Here is an 18,925-nt window from a genome sequence, read left to right as displayed (position 1 = left end):
TAGAGGTCTTTGTTCCAGAGGGAGGAACACTGCCATGAGGAGATAAAACAACAATTCCATTAAACTGGAAGTTAAGATTGCCACCTGGACACTTTGGGTTCCTCCTATCTTTAAGTCAACAGACTAAGAAGGGAGTTACAGTGTTGGCTGGGGTGACTGACCCAGACTATCAAGATGAAATCAATCTACTACTCCATAATGGAGGTAAGGAAGAGTATGTTTGGAATACAGGAGATCCATATACATGGTTGGGGATTGAGGTGTTTCCAATTGTAATGATACACACACACACACACACACACACACACACACACACACATACATATGTGTATCCTATAAGTTCTGTCCCTCTAGGGAACTCTGACTAATACAGGGCATATTGAGTTTGTGGAGCTTGCATGATACACAGATCCAAATGCCACATAAAACTTGCAAATATGCTCAGGACAGGCTTAGGACTGGACACACAGATATAGGGGTAGTCAGTAAAGAAGTGGTCGGCCTGGTACATTGGCTCATGCCTGTAATCCCAGTACTTTGGGAGGCCGGGGTGAGCAGATAACGAGCTCAGGAGATCGAGACCATCCTGGTTAACAGGGTGAAACCCCATCTCTACTAAAACTACAAAAAATTAGCCGGGCGTGGCGGCCCGCACCTGTAGCCCCCCAGCTACTCAGGAGGCTGAGGCAGGAGAATGGTGTGAACCTGGGAAGTGGAGCTTGCAGTGAGCCGAGATCGCGCCACTGCACTCCAGCCTGGGTGACAGAGCCAGACTCTGTCTCCAAAAAACGAAAAAAAAGAAGTGATCATTGAAGCCACTGTAGATAAAATGGAGGGTGAACTAAAGACATAACTCTAGAAGACAATTCTAATTGAAAGTTAAATAAAGGAGGAGAATAAAGAATTAGCAAAAATGAATGACACAAAGGAATCCAAAAATAAAGAAGAACAAAGTCAATGAGGGTGCCAAAAAGACTGTATCTAAGAAAGTATGGCACTTAGCAAAGACTCAAAAAATATTTTTTGAGTGAATGAACAAAAATGAAAGGAATACATTTCGTTAAGTAGGCAGAATATAAAATGCTACAGAGAGGTCAAGAAAATTAAATCATAATAAGGGTATAGATAAAAATACATAAGGTTGGAAAATGTGCCCATCCTTTGACTTAGCAAGTGTGCTTCTACGGATTTGTTGCAGAGCAACAACTATAAACATCAAGATATTTATCCATAGACATTTATAACAAAAACAAAAACCTACATGTGTAAAAACAGAAAATTGGGATTCAATCATGTACTGGAACATTATTTAATCCTTTAAAATTATGACACAGATTAATATTTATAGGTGTGAATGGATAATTTTAAATACTTAAGTAAAAAAAGGAAGTCTCAAACAATAACACTCCTATTTTTCCAAAAAAAAAAAATCTGTAGCTAAAAGTCAAAATATGAGCATAATAGGGTTACCAGTGGTTACCATGAACAGGTAGGAGAATGAGTGTTGCTTTCTCCTTTTGTTTTCAGCATTCTTGAATTTTTCTATGTAAACAATTCTTGTTTGATTAAATTAGAATTTTGATTTAGTTACTGATGTTTTCAATCAGTAATTGATCGTTTTATTTTTATTAACTTAAAAAAATAAATTCTAGATATGCACATACATGTATGTATGTATACATGTGCATATAAAATCCAAAATGTGGATGGTTTTGTCATCATGTTATATTCTCATTTCTGATATTAAAAAAAGATTACATGAGGTAATTGTGAGATTATTTCTTATTACTAAGGTTAATCACATTTAACTCTAGTTAGCAACTGGGTCACTAGAAATAAATAATTTGGCGATTTGCTGTGATGAAATACTAACATTTGGCTATGCTTGCTACTTGTTAAAATAACCAAACTGCTTTTAATTACACTAAAACAAATATGAATTTTTTTAAAACAAATATGAATTTTTAACTTTTCATATTAAAGTCATCTCAGAGGTCAGACTTTTTTCACAAAGAAGCTAAGGATGTATAAAACTGTTCATTGTACTATATATAAAATTTACTGTTGGTGGGTAAATATAAAATAATAACAAACAGCAAATGATTAATTTTAAAGGCTATTCTGTAAGTATTGACTCCTGAGTTTTGTTTTTAAGAAAATTAACAATAAATGGGCCACATTATAGTTTCAAATGAGCAAAGAAGAAATAGGTTTTAGGAGAACTATATTAACATTTTTAAACCATGCTAAATTTTAATATATATTTAACTAAGAGTTACTATATAAGATTTAAGTTGTGTAAACTAAGTACATCTTTAGCACTGAAGACCAAAGTTAAAAAAAAAAAAAAAAAAAAAAAAAAAAAAAAGCTGCAATTCTACAGCTTATAATAAAACTTAATGTGGTCAGTTTGATATAAAGGAAACTATTAATATTAAATGATGATATAATGTTTCCCCATGAAATTTACAGCTTTTGTATTGAAATAAAATGTCCAAGAAGGAATATAACATTCCTCTAAACCTACTAAAAATGGTTAAGAAAAGTTGAAGCTTCTAAGCCTTGGGCAGTATCGAAAGTTTCCAGGCAACTGTTTTAACCCATCAGCAGATTTAACAAATAAATGCTAATCAAAGAACTCAAAACGATATGTCAATGTGGTAGACATGAAAGTAGAAGAAAATAATATTCCCTTAGGAAACTGAAGTTGTATTCAGAAAGAAGAAATAAATAAAATATTAAATCTGTGGGAAGGACCAAAAAGGCAAGAGACATGCAAAGAGAAGACAAGATCAGAATGGGCTATAAGTAACTCATGGAGCAAGCTTTGTGTTGAAGGATGGGTTGAATTTGTATAAGTAGACAAAAGCAAAGACAGTAGTCAAGACATAAAAAACAAGCATAGAGGCAGGAATAAATGCTGTTTTGTCCTTGAGGGAGATAAGGAGTCTAACCTCCTCGGAGCATTAGTTCAGGCTAAGGAAGGGTAGGAACTATTGTACACAGAAGGTAGAAATATATTAAGGTAAGTCACACAATGGTATCCAGAATTTCCAGTAACTTAAATGATAAAAGATGGGTGAGAGCTTTATAAGAACGTGTTTCTTTTCTGCCTTAATTACCTCAGATTCTTCGACTAACTTAATATCTTACTCCTCACTAGATAACAAGGTTAAAGAGAATGAGCACCACATCTGATTCACTCATCATTGCATCCGCCATACTGGCACAGTCCATAGCTCAGAATGCGTGTTCAATAAATACTGGTTGAGTAAATATACAAGAGTAAATTTTAAAATTGTAAATCTTACTGTATAGTCATCATAAAAGGCACTTCATATATTAGGTCACTACACTGAAAAATGCAGATTAGTTTATTGTTTAATCACCCTCTTGGGGAGGGAGGAAGATAGGGTCTCTGACGAATCATGGTAGGTTAGAAAATGGGCAAAGGAACTACTTTTTAACACAGGTGAGGACAGGGGACGTGGGCAGTTGACAAGAGCATGAATGTCTTCATCTATCACAGTAGAGTTGATCAATACTGTCCAAAAGTGAAAAATCACGCTCAAACCTCTTGAAATGTTTTATATCATCTTTTCTCTTTACCTTAGAGGAATCGCTTAGAAAATAAAGACCCCCGGAGCGAAAAAACAGTTATCTAAAATTCAGCAATTCCTTCAGTCTCACGCTGGGGCTTCTTCTTTTTTTTTTTTTTCTATAAAATTCAGTTCAAAATTAAAGTGGCAACTGTACTATAATTCTATTTTTATAAAAGAATTTATTTTTATATATCTGTATATCTTTCTGTCTGTATATGTATAGAAAGCGGTCTAGAATGATTTACCAGTGTTAATAATGACAGTTTTAGAATTATAAGGAATTTCATTTCATTATATTTAATTTTCTGCATTGGTTAATTTACTTATAATAAAGATATATTGTTTTAAAAAACAGAAAAAAGTTATGATGACTTTCAAGATTAAGCAATTAAAGAGATGGTTGGGTCACTTAACGGGATAGAAATGAAAGATTTATTTTGTTTGTTTTTGTAGGAGGAGGTCTCCTACAAAAAGGTCTCCCAAAGACCCAAGAGTTCAATTATAAACATGTTTAAACGAGAAATATATAAATTGAGATGTCAGAAGGCAGGTGTATATATAGGTCTGGTAGCTGAAAAGAGAGGTTTGGGCTAGTGATATAAATGGGGGCATCTGCTGGCATATAAACGATATTTGAAGGCAAATGTTTAAGTGGAATAAATTAGGAGTATACAGGAAGTATACAGTATACTGTATACTAATTTCTAAAGTATACAGAAAGCTAGGATCCTTGGACCTGGGCCAAAGACTAAATCCTGAGCATTCCAACATTCACAGTTTGCCTAGAGAATGGGAAAAAAAAAAAAAAAAAAAAAAAAAAAAAAAAAAAACTGCAGCAATAAGAGTGTGTGATAGCACAGAAATGGAGAGAATTTTTCACAAACAAAAAAAAATATGGTCCACTATATCAAATGCTACTGACAGTTGTAGTAAGATAAGAAAAGAGAAGAATGCACTAGAATCATCAGCGTGGAAGTTACAAGTGATATAGCAATGAGCAGGATGAATAGTTCTGACAAAATTATAAAGTCAATGTCAAATCAAAGTGAGTTGGGTAAATACAGGTTAGCAACTGAGGACAGTTCGTATAGACATATTTTGCTATATAGATCAGTGGCTGCAAGGAGACACAAGGTCAAGGGTATTTCTCTGTGTGGTTTGTTGTATTTCATTGTAAGACGGGACATATGAAGGCATGTCTTCACACTAATAGGAATGATGTAGAATAAAAGGATAGGTTGGAAGAGGGAGAAAAGGGGTAGGGGTGAAGAAGGGAGGTTAATCAAAGGAGCACCCTTCTTGAATATTAGTCATTTACAATGTAAGATTTGTAAGATCTTGGCAAATTAAAATTCAGACATTTAAACAGAATGTGATGCTGTTCATGCCACGTTTCACTAAGCCTCATATTAGCTTCATCTGAGTGTTGTGATAAATAAGTTGTATCAAGCATTATACTTAATGCTACTGCTACAGTTTTGAGGCAGAAGAAAATATAAAGTAAATGGAACAAGCAGTGATAAACATAGATTCAGACACATTAATGGATAATCCACTGAAGAGAAAGGTACAAGGAAGGCTTAACTAGAAACAAACAAAAATACTGTGGGAATAGGAAAGAAACATAGGGGTAAAAATCCCAAACACACAGAAACACAAGATTTATGAATAATGCAAACCTATGATCTAGATTTATCACCATTAGATATCAATGACCAATAACAGACAGAAATTAGTAGAAAAATGAAAGTAAATTATTAGTTTAAAATATATGACTTACAAATACACCTGAATTAAACATTATTATGAATAGCAATCTCAAAACCTAAATTTATGAAAGAAAAACTTGTTAAAAAACAAATAAAGTTAAAATACAAACTTTTCCTCAGAAAGAAACTTTGTCATTTTCTCTTTTTGAATGCTGATATAAAACAAGGAAATTACTAGGTAGCATGTTTATGACTACTGAGATACCGAAAAAATGAAGACAAAAAGTATTTCATAGTAAAACACAAAAAGAGCATAGGTCAAGCAGATATAAAGAAAGACACGAAGAATTGCTATTAGAACTATTACTACTACTGTTTTTACAGTGTTTTCTGTGTGCCAGGTACTATTTTAAGCCTTTTTAATTTTTCATATCAATTATGACAATAACTCTATATGGAAAATAATGTAATTATCCTCCACTTTACAGATGAGTAACTGAGACCCCATTTCACACAACCAGTAAAGAAAGAGCAGGCAGTTTGACCACAAGTCCATGTTGCTAACCACCATATTGCACTATTCTATTATATCTATCAACAATGGGATAGTAAATTCTTTAGAGTAGGATAGAATGATAACATTTGGATATTATGAGAAAGCACATACTATGAAAATTAATGTACATTATTCCCAGGAGCGTTTCACTTCTTGGATTGCTTTTCACATAACTTAATAAAGTCCCATTGTTAAAATCTTCTTCCAAAGAACACTACAGAAAATATTATTCCACACAAGTGAGAAAATATACAGAAAAAAAAAAAGAAATTTACTCAGTATATCAACAACAAGAGGCCAAAATCAATGTTCTATAACTGCAAAACTCAGAAACATACTTGCTATGCAAAAGGAAATTCTACTGAATGTAGTTTTTCCTAGTTTACCTCATCAAAACTTGCTATCTGATGTATCTGAGACTATAGACTAAAAATTAAAATTTAATGTGAAAACACATTTTGAGATAAAGGGCACACCACCCAAAGAACTATAATAGCAGCATCTTTGTTATACCTCCAATGAACTATAAAGTCCAAACACGAAGCTCATCTATTAATATACAGTTTTTAAAAAGTTAAAAATACACTATCATCAGAGAATTCTAACTTTAGAAAAATAATTGCTTCCTTTCTTAGGTGGTGAAGTTACTTTGCTAATAGAAAAGAAAGAAAAATAATGAAACTATGGAAATGGAAAATTTCCTTAATTCAGCTGCTTTTAAAGGTAGTAATTTACAGGTAGGGAAGCAAATTATAAGTTTACATATGAGCAAAAGACTGCGAATTTCACGAGTCCCTATAGCCCTACCAACTATGCCTTATTTCCCATTTGAATATGGGAAATAAAATATCAAGGAACATGAACTCAACTAGAAAGATTTAAACTTCAGGCAAAGTTGAAAAGTAATGATTAACACCAAAGAGCAAAACTTGGGCCTCAGGATAAATCATCCATTTCTAAGCCTCTTTTAAGGGTGTATTGTGACAAGAATCTAGCCAAATACCAACCCAGGGAAGGTCAAGTTGACTCCTGAGTAAACTAAATGAAATATAGTCCCCAAAATGCCTCTATTAAATTAAGGAATGGGAGACACTATAATAATACAGAATCCAAATTCAGACAAAGGCCATGGTACAAATATCTAATTGCCATAATTTACTGTGTCTATAACGTTACAGGAAGACAAATTACCTTTAAGCATGCTTTTAAATATTAGCTAATTTTAAACACTTTTTAAAAGTAGATAGGACAAATGCTTATTTTTTGTGGAACATAAAATATAATATCAAAAGTAAAATGTAGCACTTTACCTTAGACCAAAGATATGTGATTGTTCATAGTTGAATAAAGAACGAATCTTAGCTTCAGAATTCAAAATTATAAGTCTATCAATAATATCCTGAAAAAAAAGAGACAAAGTGAGGCTGTACTTAACTGAAATCATTTAAAGAAAATTAAGTCAACAACAACTTATTTAGATTTGTGGTTCTCAAATTTGGCTTTATAAAGAAATCACCTGAGGAGCTGTAAATAATAATAATAATAATAACTTAATGTCTGGGTCCTAACCCTCAAAGTTTCTGAATTAACTGGTCTGAGTGTGGCCTAGATTTACATTAGGACTGTAAAAGTTTCCGAAGTGAATCTAGTGTTCAGCCAAAGTGGAAAACACTGATTTTGACCCTACTCTGGCACTAGTGAGCACCTTATACCACCAGTTAAATATTGATAAAATTGCCAAAAATGTAAACTACTTTGAAAAACAAATATAAAATCCACAAATTAGAAGAATGAATAATGGATCCAAATATTGTATCTAGTAACTATTTGAGATTTTCTTAATAGAAATTACCTGGCTCATGTAAATCAGCAGTTTCCAACCCCGGTTGAACATTAGAATCACATAGAGAACTTAAAGAAGATACACAGGTGCCCAGGTTCAACCCCGGGCCGATTAAATCACTATGTCTAGGGGTGGGATTCTGGCATTAATACTCTTTTAAAAGCTCCCTGTGATGTTCCAGTGTGTTGCCAAGGCTTCAAAACCACTAAAGCAAATACACACAGAACCTGATGATCTAAGTGCCAGCAGTTGTCCTAGCACTCACAATTTTAGCCAATCACACAATTTAGAACATGTTTTAAAAGGCTTTCTTGGCCGGGTGCAGTGGTTCATGCCTGAAATCCCAGCACTCTGGGAGGCCAAGGCTGCAGACCACGAGGTCAGGAGTTCAAGACCAGCCTGGCCAACATGGTGAAACACTGTCTCTAGTAAAAAAAAAAAAAAAAAAAAAAAAAAAAAAAAAAAATTAGCCAGGTGTCGTGATGGGTGCCTGTAATCCCAGCTACTCGGGAGGCTGAGGCAGGAGAACTATTTGAACCCGGGAGGTGGAGGTTGCAGTGAGCCAAGATCGTGCCACTGCACTCTAGCTTGGGTGACAAAGCAAAACTCTGTCTCAGAAAAGAAAAAAGAAAAAAAAAGAAGAAGAAGTCTTTCTTTCTATAATTCCCTGCTTTTACGTATATCTTTGGGTTCAGGCCTAAGAAATTTATTCATGGACAAATATCTATCTCTCTCATTGCTCATTTTCCTGACCAAGAAACTTGCTACTCTCCAATGAGTTTAAATTCAGGAATTTCTGTTACCAATAGGGCAAAAGACGAAAGGTTTTGCTAGGGAGTAAAGTCACATAATATTTATTAAGGAATTTGTGGCTTATGATACAAAGACTATTTCATCAAATTAAAAAAAGAGGCAAGGGAATGAATTTGTAAAAAGGAAATAATAGACATTTCAAAATCACATTTGAAAAATACTAATCTAGTCAAATACTGATCAATACTAATACAACAACTGGATTGTGGGTAAAGCTATTTAGTAGAAATTTGTACCCAACATATAAGAATGTATTTACCATTCTATAGGTTATGTTGTAGAAGTGTGTAAATAATACTAGTATGAGAGTTTAAATTGGTAAATATTAATAAACTACCTAGCAATGATGAATAAAAAGACTATTATTTTTAAATGATCTGTTACTGTCATCTACTACTTTGCTGTGCACTACTTGCTTCAAACATTACAATAGAACATAAGCTAAACAAGTCATATTCATATTTCCAGCTGCACAGTCACTCTCATTAATTGCATCACGACTCTTTCCATCTCCTTTAACCTCTCTACTTTTTCCTGAATTAGCTACACGACAGCGCCACAGAGATTGCCATGACTTGCTCAAGCATCTGAATACTATTAAATAAATAATCTTCGCCATGGACATAGTGATGAAACTTGTTTACTATCTACCTATTCTACAAATAGGTAAATGTTTTATTACTTAATAATTATTATAATTTTAAAGAAAGGACCTATTATCACTATTTTTAACCACTGTTAATCTTCATAAAACAATCTAGAATTGATCAGGAATCATTAACCATCTTGTACCTGAGGTGAGAGAGGTTGCCAATTAGTTCTACGCATAGAAGTTTCTAAATGTATTATAATAAATATTAATTTATTAGTAGGGAATTCGTATAGGTGACTGAAATTTGCGCAGCTATCTGAATATAATGCAGAGCTCAAACTATTTGATAGCCAGTGACATCGTGTAACTGAGATTCTAGTTCTGAATCTAAGTATTAGGTACTGTTAGAATAAAAATTATAGACTGTATTACCAACAAGCTAATGGAAGAGTAGATTACAGTAATCTATCAATGAGAATGCATTTTCAAAGAAGAAGATTACACTGATGTATCACCACTTAGGGAAGAAAACAAAACCCCTGGGAAGCCTTACGGAGAGCTTCAGTTTCTAAGCACCGTAACATGTGTCAATAAGGGAATCAGCTTCCTAAATCAAGAAGCAGCTTCCCAGCAACGAACTAGTGCAAGAAGACCTGGGACTTACAAAAAGTAGACAGAAATTCCATATCTTTTTAAAAGATACTGTCCAGCTTGAGAATATTTTCAATAACCTACTAGGTCAGACTGAGGCCACACTGGAAAAACAAAAAGGAATATCAATTCTATATAAAGATATGTTTGAGTGCCTACTGTTTACAACTGCCCCAATAGGCAGGTTTGGGCTATGTGACTGACTCGTTTTTTTGAAGAAATAGGCAAGTGAAGGGTGAGGATAGGTCACATGTAACACCCCAATAGTTCTACACTTCCACTTCTAGAAGTGGCTTATGATTGGTTAACCTATGAATAAAGCTAAGCTAATCAAACTCCTTCCTTGGGATTTTTCAACGTGGAAAAGTAGAGGAAAAGGCTGCTCTCCTACTTGGGGTTATAGAGAATTAAATGGTGACCCTCACACGCACACCAAAAAAAAAAAAAAAAAAAAGATATGTCCAGGGCCTCATCCCCAGAACCTGTAAATGTCACCCTATTCAGAAAAAGAGTCATTGCAGAGGTTAAGAGTCTTGAGGTATGCGTTAGTCCATTCTCACGCTGTTAATAAAGACATACCTGAGACTAATTTATTTTTTTTTTAAAAAAAGAGGTTTAATTAACTCACAGTTCAACATGGCTGGGGAGGCCTCAGGAAACTTACAATCATGGTGGAGGGGAAAGCAAACACATCCTTCTTCACATGGCAGCAGGAAGGAGAAGTGGGGAGCAAAGTGGGGTACAGCTCCTTATAAAATCATCAGATCTCATGAGAACTCAGTCGCTATTATGAGAACAGCATGGGGGAAATTACCCCCATAATTCAGTTACCTCCTGTCAAGCCCCTCCCATGACACATGGGGATTATGGAAATTATAATTCAAGATGAGATCTGGGTGGGGACACAGCCAAACCATATCCTCCTGGATTATCAAAGTAGACATTTAATCTAAGACAAGTGTCCTGAGAGAAAAACGGAGGGAGACTTAAGACAGAGACGAGGAAACAGACATGTAAAGATAGAGGCAGAAATTGGATTTATGTAGCAACAAGACATGAAACAGTGGAAAAAAACAGAAACTAAATGAAAGGATTCTTCCCTGGAGCCTTGGGAGGAAGCATGGCCCTGCTGGCACTTTGTTTTCAAACTTCTGGCCTTCAGAATTGGGAAAGAATAAATTTTTGTGATTTAAAGCTACCCAGTTTGTGGTAACGTGCTATGACAGCCCTAGGAAATTAACAAAAGGGGAGAGGGTAAAGATATTACTACAGAATAACAGGTAGCCCCTCCTATGGGGAATGGAGGACTATGGAGTCCTCTCCTATGGAGAATACCATCTAGAGAAGAAGAAAATAATTATAGCAAACATTTATATATCACTTATTATATGCCAGGTGGTGATCTAAATGCATTTAGTCTTCACAACAACCCTGAGATGAAAATATTACAGCTCTTCTTTAAAAAAAAAAAAAATTCACTTCATTGAGGTTTAATTGACATAAATAAGCTATACTAATAATGTATAAATGTGATGAGTTTGGAGATATGTATACACCTGTGAAACCACAACCACAATCTATGCCATAAGCCCATCCATCACCACCCAAAGTTTCTTCCTGCCTCATTGATTAGTGTGTGTGAGAGATAAAAACATTTAGCATGAGATCTGCCCCCTTAGCAAGTTATTAAGTATATAATATAGTATTGCTAACTATAGGCGCTATGCTGTACAGTAGATCTTTAGGATTTAATCATCTTGTATAACCAAAACTTCGTATATTTGACTAATACTTACCTGTTTTCTCCCATTCTCACCTCTAGCCAACACCATTCCACTCTTTACTTCCACGAGTTTAACTATTTTCGAATCATCATACAAGTGGTATTATGTAGTATTTGTCCTTCTTGTGTCTGGCTTATTTCATTTAGCATAAGGCACTCTTTTATCAAGAAAAAACTGAGGTCTAACTTGTTCAGGGTCACACAGCTAGTAAGAGGCAGAACCAGGACACTAATGCAGGCAGTCTGGCTTCAGAATTCGAACTCTTGACCATTATTACACTGTGCTTGCCATTCAACAAAGCCAACATGAAATGCAGTAATAAGCAAAGGTGGAGGATGTAGGAGGACAGACACAGAGAGACAGACGGAGACCCGACAGCACTTGCAGTCCTGTTTCCAGCAGTCTCTGCTTTTCCTGAAAGTTAGTTATGTAAATCAAAAAAGTCCTATTTTGCATGTGTCTACCTAATACAATACCATGTTTACACACCATTATCATAGAGCTGGATCGTAAGCATAGAAACTGAAAGCAATTTAAAAATTGTGTATATTAAAGGAAAAGGGTATTTTGTATTATTCACCTTTAATTTACTAAAGTACAACTTGGAAATTGTTCACAGGTGTTAGAATTTTGGTAGATTCCTGACATGAAGGCATGAAAAGTTAAGACCTAATATCCCTAAAAGCTAAAGAATCTCTTAAAATTTACAAGAAAAAGAACTACACAAATGGAAAAATAGGCAAAAATGAATGAAAAGACATTTAAGGGATAAGTAAATGTCAATGGCCATTGACATTTAAAGCATAGAAAAGGATGTTCTGTTCAGAATGAAAAAAATATATAAATTAACATTTTTCACTTGTCAGACAAATGTCTAAACTTTTGACCACATAATCTTCTTAATCAGCCTACCAGGAAACAGGCACTATAATATCTTACTGGGAGGAAAGCAAAGGATTATTCTCTGCAAATGGAAATCTAGCAATAAGAACTGTACATTGGAATATATTACATGTGAATTTACCTTTCAACCCAGTAATCATGCTTCTACAAATCTAGCCTGAAGACACTGTGGTAGGCAGAATTCGAAAATGGCCCTCAAGATTCTCAGGCCTCAAACACAAATGCAAGCACTGCTGTGAAGGAATTTTTGCAGATGCAACTAAAATCTTTAATCAGTTGACTTTAAAATAGGAGATTATGGGGGTGGGCTTGACCTAATCAAAAAGCGATTTAAAAGTGGAATGTTCTCTAACTGGTCACAAAAGGTCAGAGAGATTCAAAGAATGAGAGGAATACGGTATAATGGAAGTTCTCCATTGATGAAATGCAAAAGGACACATAACACCCGAGAGTAGCCTCCAGAAACCACAAAGAAGTCCCTAGCTAACAGCCACAGAAAATTCAGGCACACCATACTAGACTTCTGACCTACAAAACTGTGAGTTAATAAAGGGGTGTTGTTTTAATCCACTGGATTTGTAAGAATTTGTTATATGACAAATATATATATATGTATGTATGTGTGTGTGTGTGTATATATATATATCTAGACACACTGGCAAGTACAATATAAGCCAAGGCTATTAATTTTGGCATCATTTATAACACTAAAAGACTTGAAAGAACCCAAGTGTCCACCAATAAGACTGGATAAACTCTAGCACATCCACATAATTGACTATTATGCAACTGTGGGGGGGAAGAAAAGGATAAGAAAGAGCTCTCTATACTGCTACAGAGTCATCTCCAAGATAAGCAATAGAAAAATGCAAAGGGCGGGTGAGTATAGCAGACTATATTTCACTTACATCTAGAGGGAAAGAAAATACGCATTTTTTTTTTATTTCTAAACAGTTGTGTTTATTCCAACAAAAATAAACGTCACTTTCAGTTACCAGGGATAACTTAACTAATAGAGTTAGAAGAATTTTTCTTAAATGATCGTTATTTAATTCTAAGAACACTTTTATTATCACTATAGTATTCTGTTATATTTTGATTTCACAGTACTAGTGATGGATAAACTGGTTTGTATAATCTTTTTTTAATTCATTTTTTATTTCAATAGGCTTTGGGGGAACAGATGGTGTTTGGATATATGAATAAATTATTTAGTGTCAATTTCTGAGATTCTAGTGAACCCAACACCCAAGCAGTGTACACTGTACACAATGTGTAGTCTTTGATCCCTCACCCCTCTCCTACCCTTTTCCCCCAAGTCTCCAAAGTCCACTGTATCATTCTTATGCCTTTGTGTCCTCACAGCTAAGATCCCATATCTGGGTGAGAACATATAATGTTTGGTTTTCCATTCCAGCGTTACTTAACTAAGAATAATAGTCTCCGATTCCATCCAGGTTGCTACAAATGCCATTATTTCATTCCTTTATTATGGCTGAGTAGTATTACATGGTACATATTACCACATTTTCTTTATCCACCCAGTGATTACCCAGCCCCATACAAGTAAAATGCTGTGGAAGATCCACTGGAGAGACTAAACCCCTCACCGGTATGGGGAACACCACTGTCCCAGTGGAACCTTGACCACACCCTGGAGCCCTATTCTTCCTCTCTGGACCTGAGCCAAACTGTGAGTGTCACAGAGCAGGGATAGTATGTGCTCCACTCAACACTGCACACACAGTTCCTTGACCACAGTGCCAAGCAAATGGCAGGTACTCCCTGTGTATCTGCTGAATAAATAAATAAATGAATGAACAAACCCGCCCCCTCCCACACACACACAACAAAAGGGATGTAATTACTGATGTGAAAGAAATACAAATAACAATCAAAGACTACTATGAACACCTCTATGCAAACAACCTAGAAAACCTAGAAGAAATGGATAAATTCCTGGACACATATGCTCCCCCAAGACTGAACCAGGAACAAAGTGATTCCCAGAAAAGGCCAGTAACAAACTCCAAAATTGAATCAGCAATAAATAGTCTACCAACCAAAAAAAGCCCAGGACCAGGTGGACTCACAGCTGAATTTTGCCAGATGTACAGATAAGAGCTGGTATCATTCCTAATAAAGTTATTTCAAAAAATTGTAGAGAAGGACTCCTACCTAACTCATTCTATGAGGCCAGCATCATTCTGATAACAAAACCCAGCAGAGACACAACAACAAAAAAAAAACTTCAGGTCAATATCTTTTTTATTTATTTATTATTTTTTTTTTTTTTTTGAGATGGAGTTTCAGTCTTTTTACCCAGGCTGGAATGTAGTGGCACAATCTCGGCTCACTGCAATCTCTGCCTTTTGGGTTCAAGCAATTCTCCTGCCTCAGCCTCCTGGGTAGCTGGGATTACAGGTATGTGCCACCACGCCTGGCTAGATTTATATTTTTAGAAGAGATGGGGTTTCACCACGTTGGTCAGGCTGGTCTCGAACTCCTGACCTCAGGTAATCCACCTGCCTGGGGCCTCCAAAGTACTGGGATTACAGGCGTGAGCCACCGTGCCCAGCCCAGGCCAATATCTTTGACGAACTTGATGCAAAAATCCTCAACAAAATACTTGCAAACGAAATACAGCAGCACATCAAAAAACTAATCCACCACCATCAAGTAGGCTTTACCCCTTGGATGCAAAGTTGGTTCAACATATGCAAATCAATAACATAATCCATCACATAAACAGGACTAAAGACAAAAACCAAATGATTATCTCAATAGATGCAGAAAAGCCTTTCAATAAACTTCAACATCCTTCGTGTTAAAAACTCTCAATAGACCAGATATTGAAGGAACATAGCTCAAAATAATAAAAACCTTCTATGACAAACTCACAGCCAACATCATACCATTTACGCAAAAGCAGGAAACATTCTCCTTGAAAACTGGCACAAGACAAGGATGTCCTCTCTCACCATCCCTGTTCAACATAGTATTGCAAGTCTTGGCCAGAGCAATCAGGTAAGAGAAAGAAAGAAAGGCCATCCAAATAGGAAGACAGGAAGCCAAACTTTCCCTATTTGCAGGCGGCATGATTCTATGTCTAGAGAACCCGAGAGTCTTGGTCCAAAAGCTCCTTCAGCTGATAAACAACTTCAGAAAAGATTCAGGATACAAAATCAACACACAAAAATCACTAGCATTCCTATACTCCAACAATAGCCAAGTCAAGAGACAAATCAGGAATTCAATCCTATTCACAACTGCCACAAAAATGAAATGAAATGAAATAAATACAATATAATACAATACAATACAATACAATACAATACAATACAATACAATACAATACAATACAGTACAGTACAGTACAGTACAGTACCGTACCGTACCATACCATACCATACCTAGGAGTACAGAAAACCAGGAAGAAGAACTCTACCATGAGAATAACAAAACACGGCTTAAAGAACTCAGAGATGACACAAACAAATGGAAAAACGTTCGATGTTTATGGATAGAATCAATATTATAATGGGCATACTGCACAAAGCAATTTATAGATTCAATGATATTCCTATCAAACTAACAATGACATCCTTCACAGAACTAGAAAAAAATATTTGAAAATTCATACGAAACCAAAAAAGAGCCTGAATAGCCAAGGCAATCCTAAGCAAAAAGAACAAAGCTGGCGGTATCATGTTACCTGACTTGGACAGACTATAGTTATCAAAATAGTACAATATTGGTACAAAAATAGACAATCAATGGAATAGAATAGAAAGCCCAGAAATAAGGCTGCATGCTTACAACTATCTGATCATCAACAAAGCTGACAAAAACAAGCAATGAGAAAAGAACTCCCTGTTTGATAAATGTGCTGAGACAACTGGCTAGCCATAAGCAGAAAGTTGAAACTGGACCCCTTTCTTTATATCATATACAAAAATTAGCTCAAGATGGATTAAAGACTTAAAAGTAAAACCCGAAACTATAAAAACCCTGGAATACAATATAGGCAATACCATTCCGACATACAAACAGGTAAACATTTTGCTTTTGGATGCTTGGAGTGTTGATTCACCAGCTAGAAACCTGTGTGGCCTGTGGCACCTTTGCCTGAATTTTGCTCAGGCCCACTGGGTTCATTCCACCCACTCGCCACTCGGCCTGGCAAGCTGTGCTCAGCTCATGCTACCAACGCAGATCCCATGCCTGCCCAGGATGAGCCAGACATGAAGGGGTGAGGGTTACATGTGTGAGTGAACGAGCATGGGGTCCAGCCACTGCTCAAAACCAGGTGTGCCAGCTGCAGCAGGGTGGGCAGGTCCAGGCACTGGCATGAGTGCCAGCTCCCTGTTAAGCTGCAGCTGGACCAGGCATAAAGCAAGCAGCTTCTACTATGGGCATCAGGAAACACAGCAGTGTCCAAAATCCTGGAGATGCCAGGAACCACAGAGTCCCAAAGAGGGTGTCACAGCCATGGATCAAGGATCTCCTAGGTCTGGGCTACGTGAAGGGCTAAAGTTCTTCTTTCTTTCTCTCTACTCTCTTTCTTATTGCCCTCAACAGGGTGAGCATGAGTGGGAGGCGTGTTTCAGCCCTGTTTGTGTTATTGCTCTTTCAGTCCTCCCATTTGGTGGGTCCCAAGTTCTTGTCCCACATCCAGGAATAATGAAATATGTAGACAACCAGAGGGTGAGCAAAGCAAAGAGGTGCTTTATTGAGCAACAGTGCAGCTCTCAGGAGACCAGAAGTAAAGACTTTCTGCAGGCTGGTCGTCTTGATGTCTACTCAGCACTCAGCTGAGAGGAGACCCACAATGTGTATCTCCTCTCCACAGGCAGGTCGTCCTGATGTCTGCTCAGCTCTCAGCTGAGAGGAGATGCACAGTGTGTAGCTCCTCTCCACAGGCAGGGCATCCTGACATCTGCCCAAGTCTGGCTGAGTCTGGGGCTTTTATGGGCTTCAGAGGGAACAAAGTGCATGCTGATTGGTCCATGGGCAACCACAGTCAGGCTCGGAAAAAGCACCGTAAGTCCTCACTCCGGTCTGCAGAACTGGCAGCCTGGTCCTCATACTTCAGGCCAACCCTGAATCAAAGGTGGGGCTTCACCAGGGACCCACCACTGTCTATCCACAGGCAGCTGAGTGGCTGCAGCTGTGCCTGGGAGGGTGGGACTACCACCAGCTCCATGGGGCATGCAGCCCCAGTCTTACCTTTCACAATGAAGCTGGCATCATGGCAGTCACTGCTCCAGATGGGCCACTACTGCCATCAATTTCATGACAAAGACACCAAAACCAATTGTGACAAGAGCAAAAATTCACAAATGGGATCTAATTAACTTTAAGTGCTTCCTCACAGCATAAGTATCAACACACTAAACAGACAACCTACAGTATGAGAGAAAGTATTTATGAACTATGCATCTGACAAGTATCTAATATCCAGCATCTATAAGAAAATTAAAGAAATTTGCAAAAAGAAAATCCCATTAAAAGGTGGTCAAAGGACATGAACAGGCACTTTTCAAAAGAAGACATATATGCAGCCAAGAAGCACATGAAAAAAGCACAATATTACTGATCATTAGAGATATGCAAATCAAAACCAAAATAGATGCCATCTCACACCAGTCAGAATGGCTATTATCAAAAAAGTAAAAGAGTAACAGATGATGGTGAAATTGTGGAGAAAAGAGAACTCTTATACACTGTTGCTGAGAGTATAAATTAGTTCAACCATTGTGGAAAGCATTGTGGCAATTGTCCCCTAAGAGCGACAAATAGAACTACCATTCAACCCAGCAATCCCATTACTGGGTGTAATGGTTAATACTGAGTGTCAACTTGTTGAATTGAAGGATGCAAAGTATTGACCCTGGGTATGTCTGTGAGGGTGTTGCCAAAGGAAATTAACATTTGAGTCAGTGGGCTAGGGAAGGCAGACCTACCCTTAATCTGATGGGCACCATCTAATCAGCTGCCAGTGAACATAAAGCAGGCAGAAAAACATGAAAAGACAAGACTGGCATAGCTTCCAAGCCTACATCTTTCTCCTGTGATGGATGCTTCCTTCCCTCAGACATCAGACTCCAAGTTCTTTAGCTTTGAGACTCAGACTGGCTCTCCTTGCTCTTCAAGCTTGCAGGCAGCCTATTGTGGGACCTTCTGATTGTGTAAATTAATACTTAATACACTCCCCTTTATATGTATATTTATATCTATCCTATTAGTTCTGCTCTCTAGGGAACCCTGACTAATACAGATTTTGGTACCAGGAGTAGTTCTAGAGGAAGAGAATATTAACGTTGGAATTCTTTCATTAGTTTTGGGGTTTCTAGAGGACTCTCCTTCTAAAAGTACGGAGAACACTGAGAGTCACTGGCATGAACTGTTTAGAGAGTTATGCAAAATAAATGTATTTGACACTCCTAATTCACCACTCATGACAGACGAG

The 18,925-nt window shown here is 36.7% G+C and overlaps 1 protein-coding gene across 4 annotated transcripts in view; it reads right to left on the bottom strand.

Annotated features, from left to right (window-relative positions):
- The window catches only part of TBC1D32 (TBC1 domain family member 32), a 223,988-nt gene that overhangs the window by 112,406 nt on the left and 92,657 nt on the right, over window positions 1–18,925 (bottom strand). For all 4 annotated transcript variants that reach the window (XM_050788740.1, XM_050788739.1, XM_050788738.1 and 1 more), the window contains one exon: window positions 7,178–7,266. In XM_050788740.1, coding sequence (XP_050644697.1) covers window positions 7,178–7,266 — 89 coding nt within the window. The remainder of the gene's footprint in view (window positions 1–7,177; window positions 7,267–18,925) is intronic.

This window comes from Macaca thibetana, chromosome 4, assembly GCF_024542745.1.
Source record: "Macaca thibetana thibetana isolate TM-01 chromosome 4, ASM2454274v1, whole genome shotgun sequence".
NCBI lineage: Eukaryota > Metazoa > Chordata > Mammalia > Primates > Cercopithecidae > Macaca > Macaca thibetana.
The sequence above is the reverse complement of the archived record's forward strand: the minus strand, read 5'-3'. Positions and strand labels throughout refer to the sequence as shown.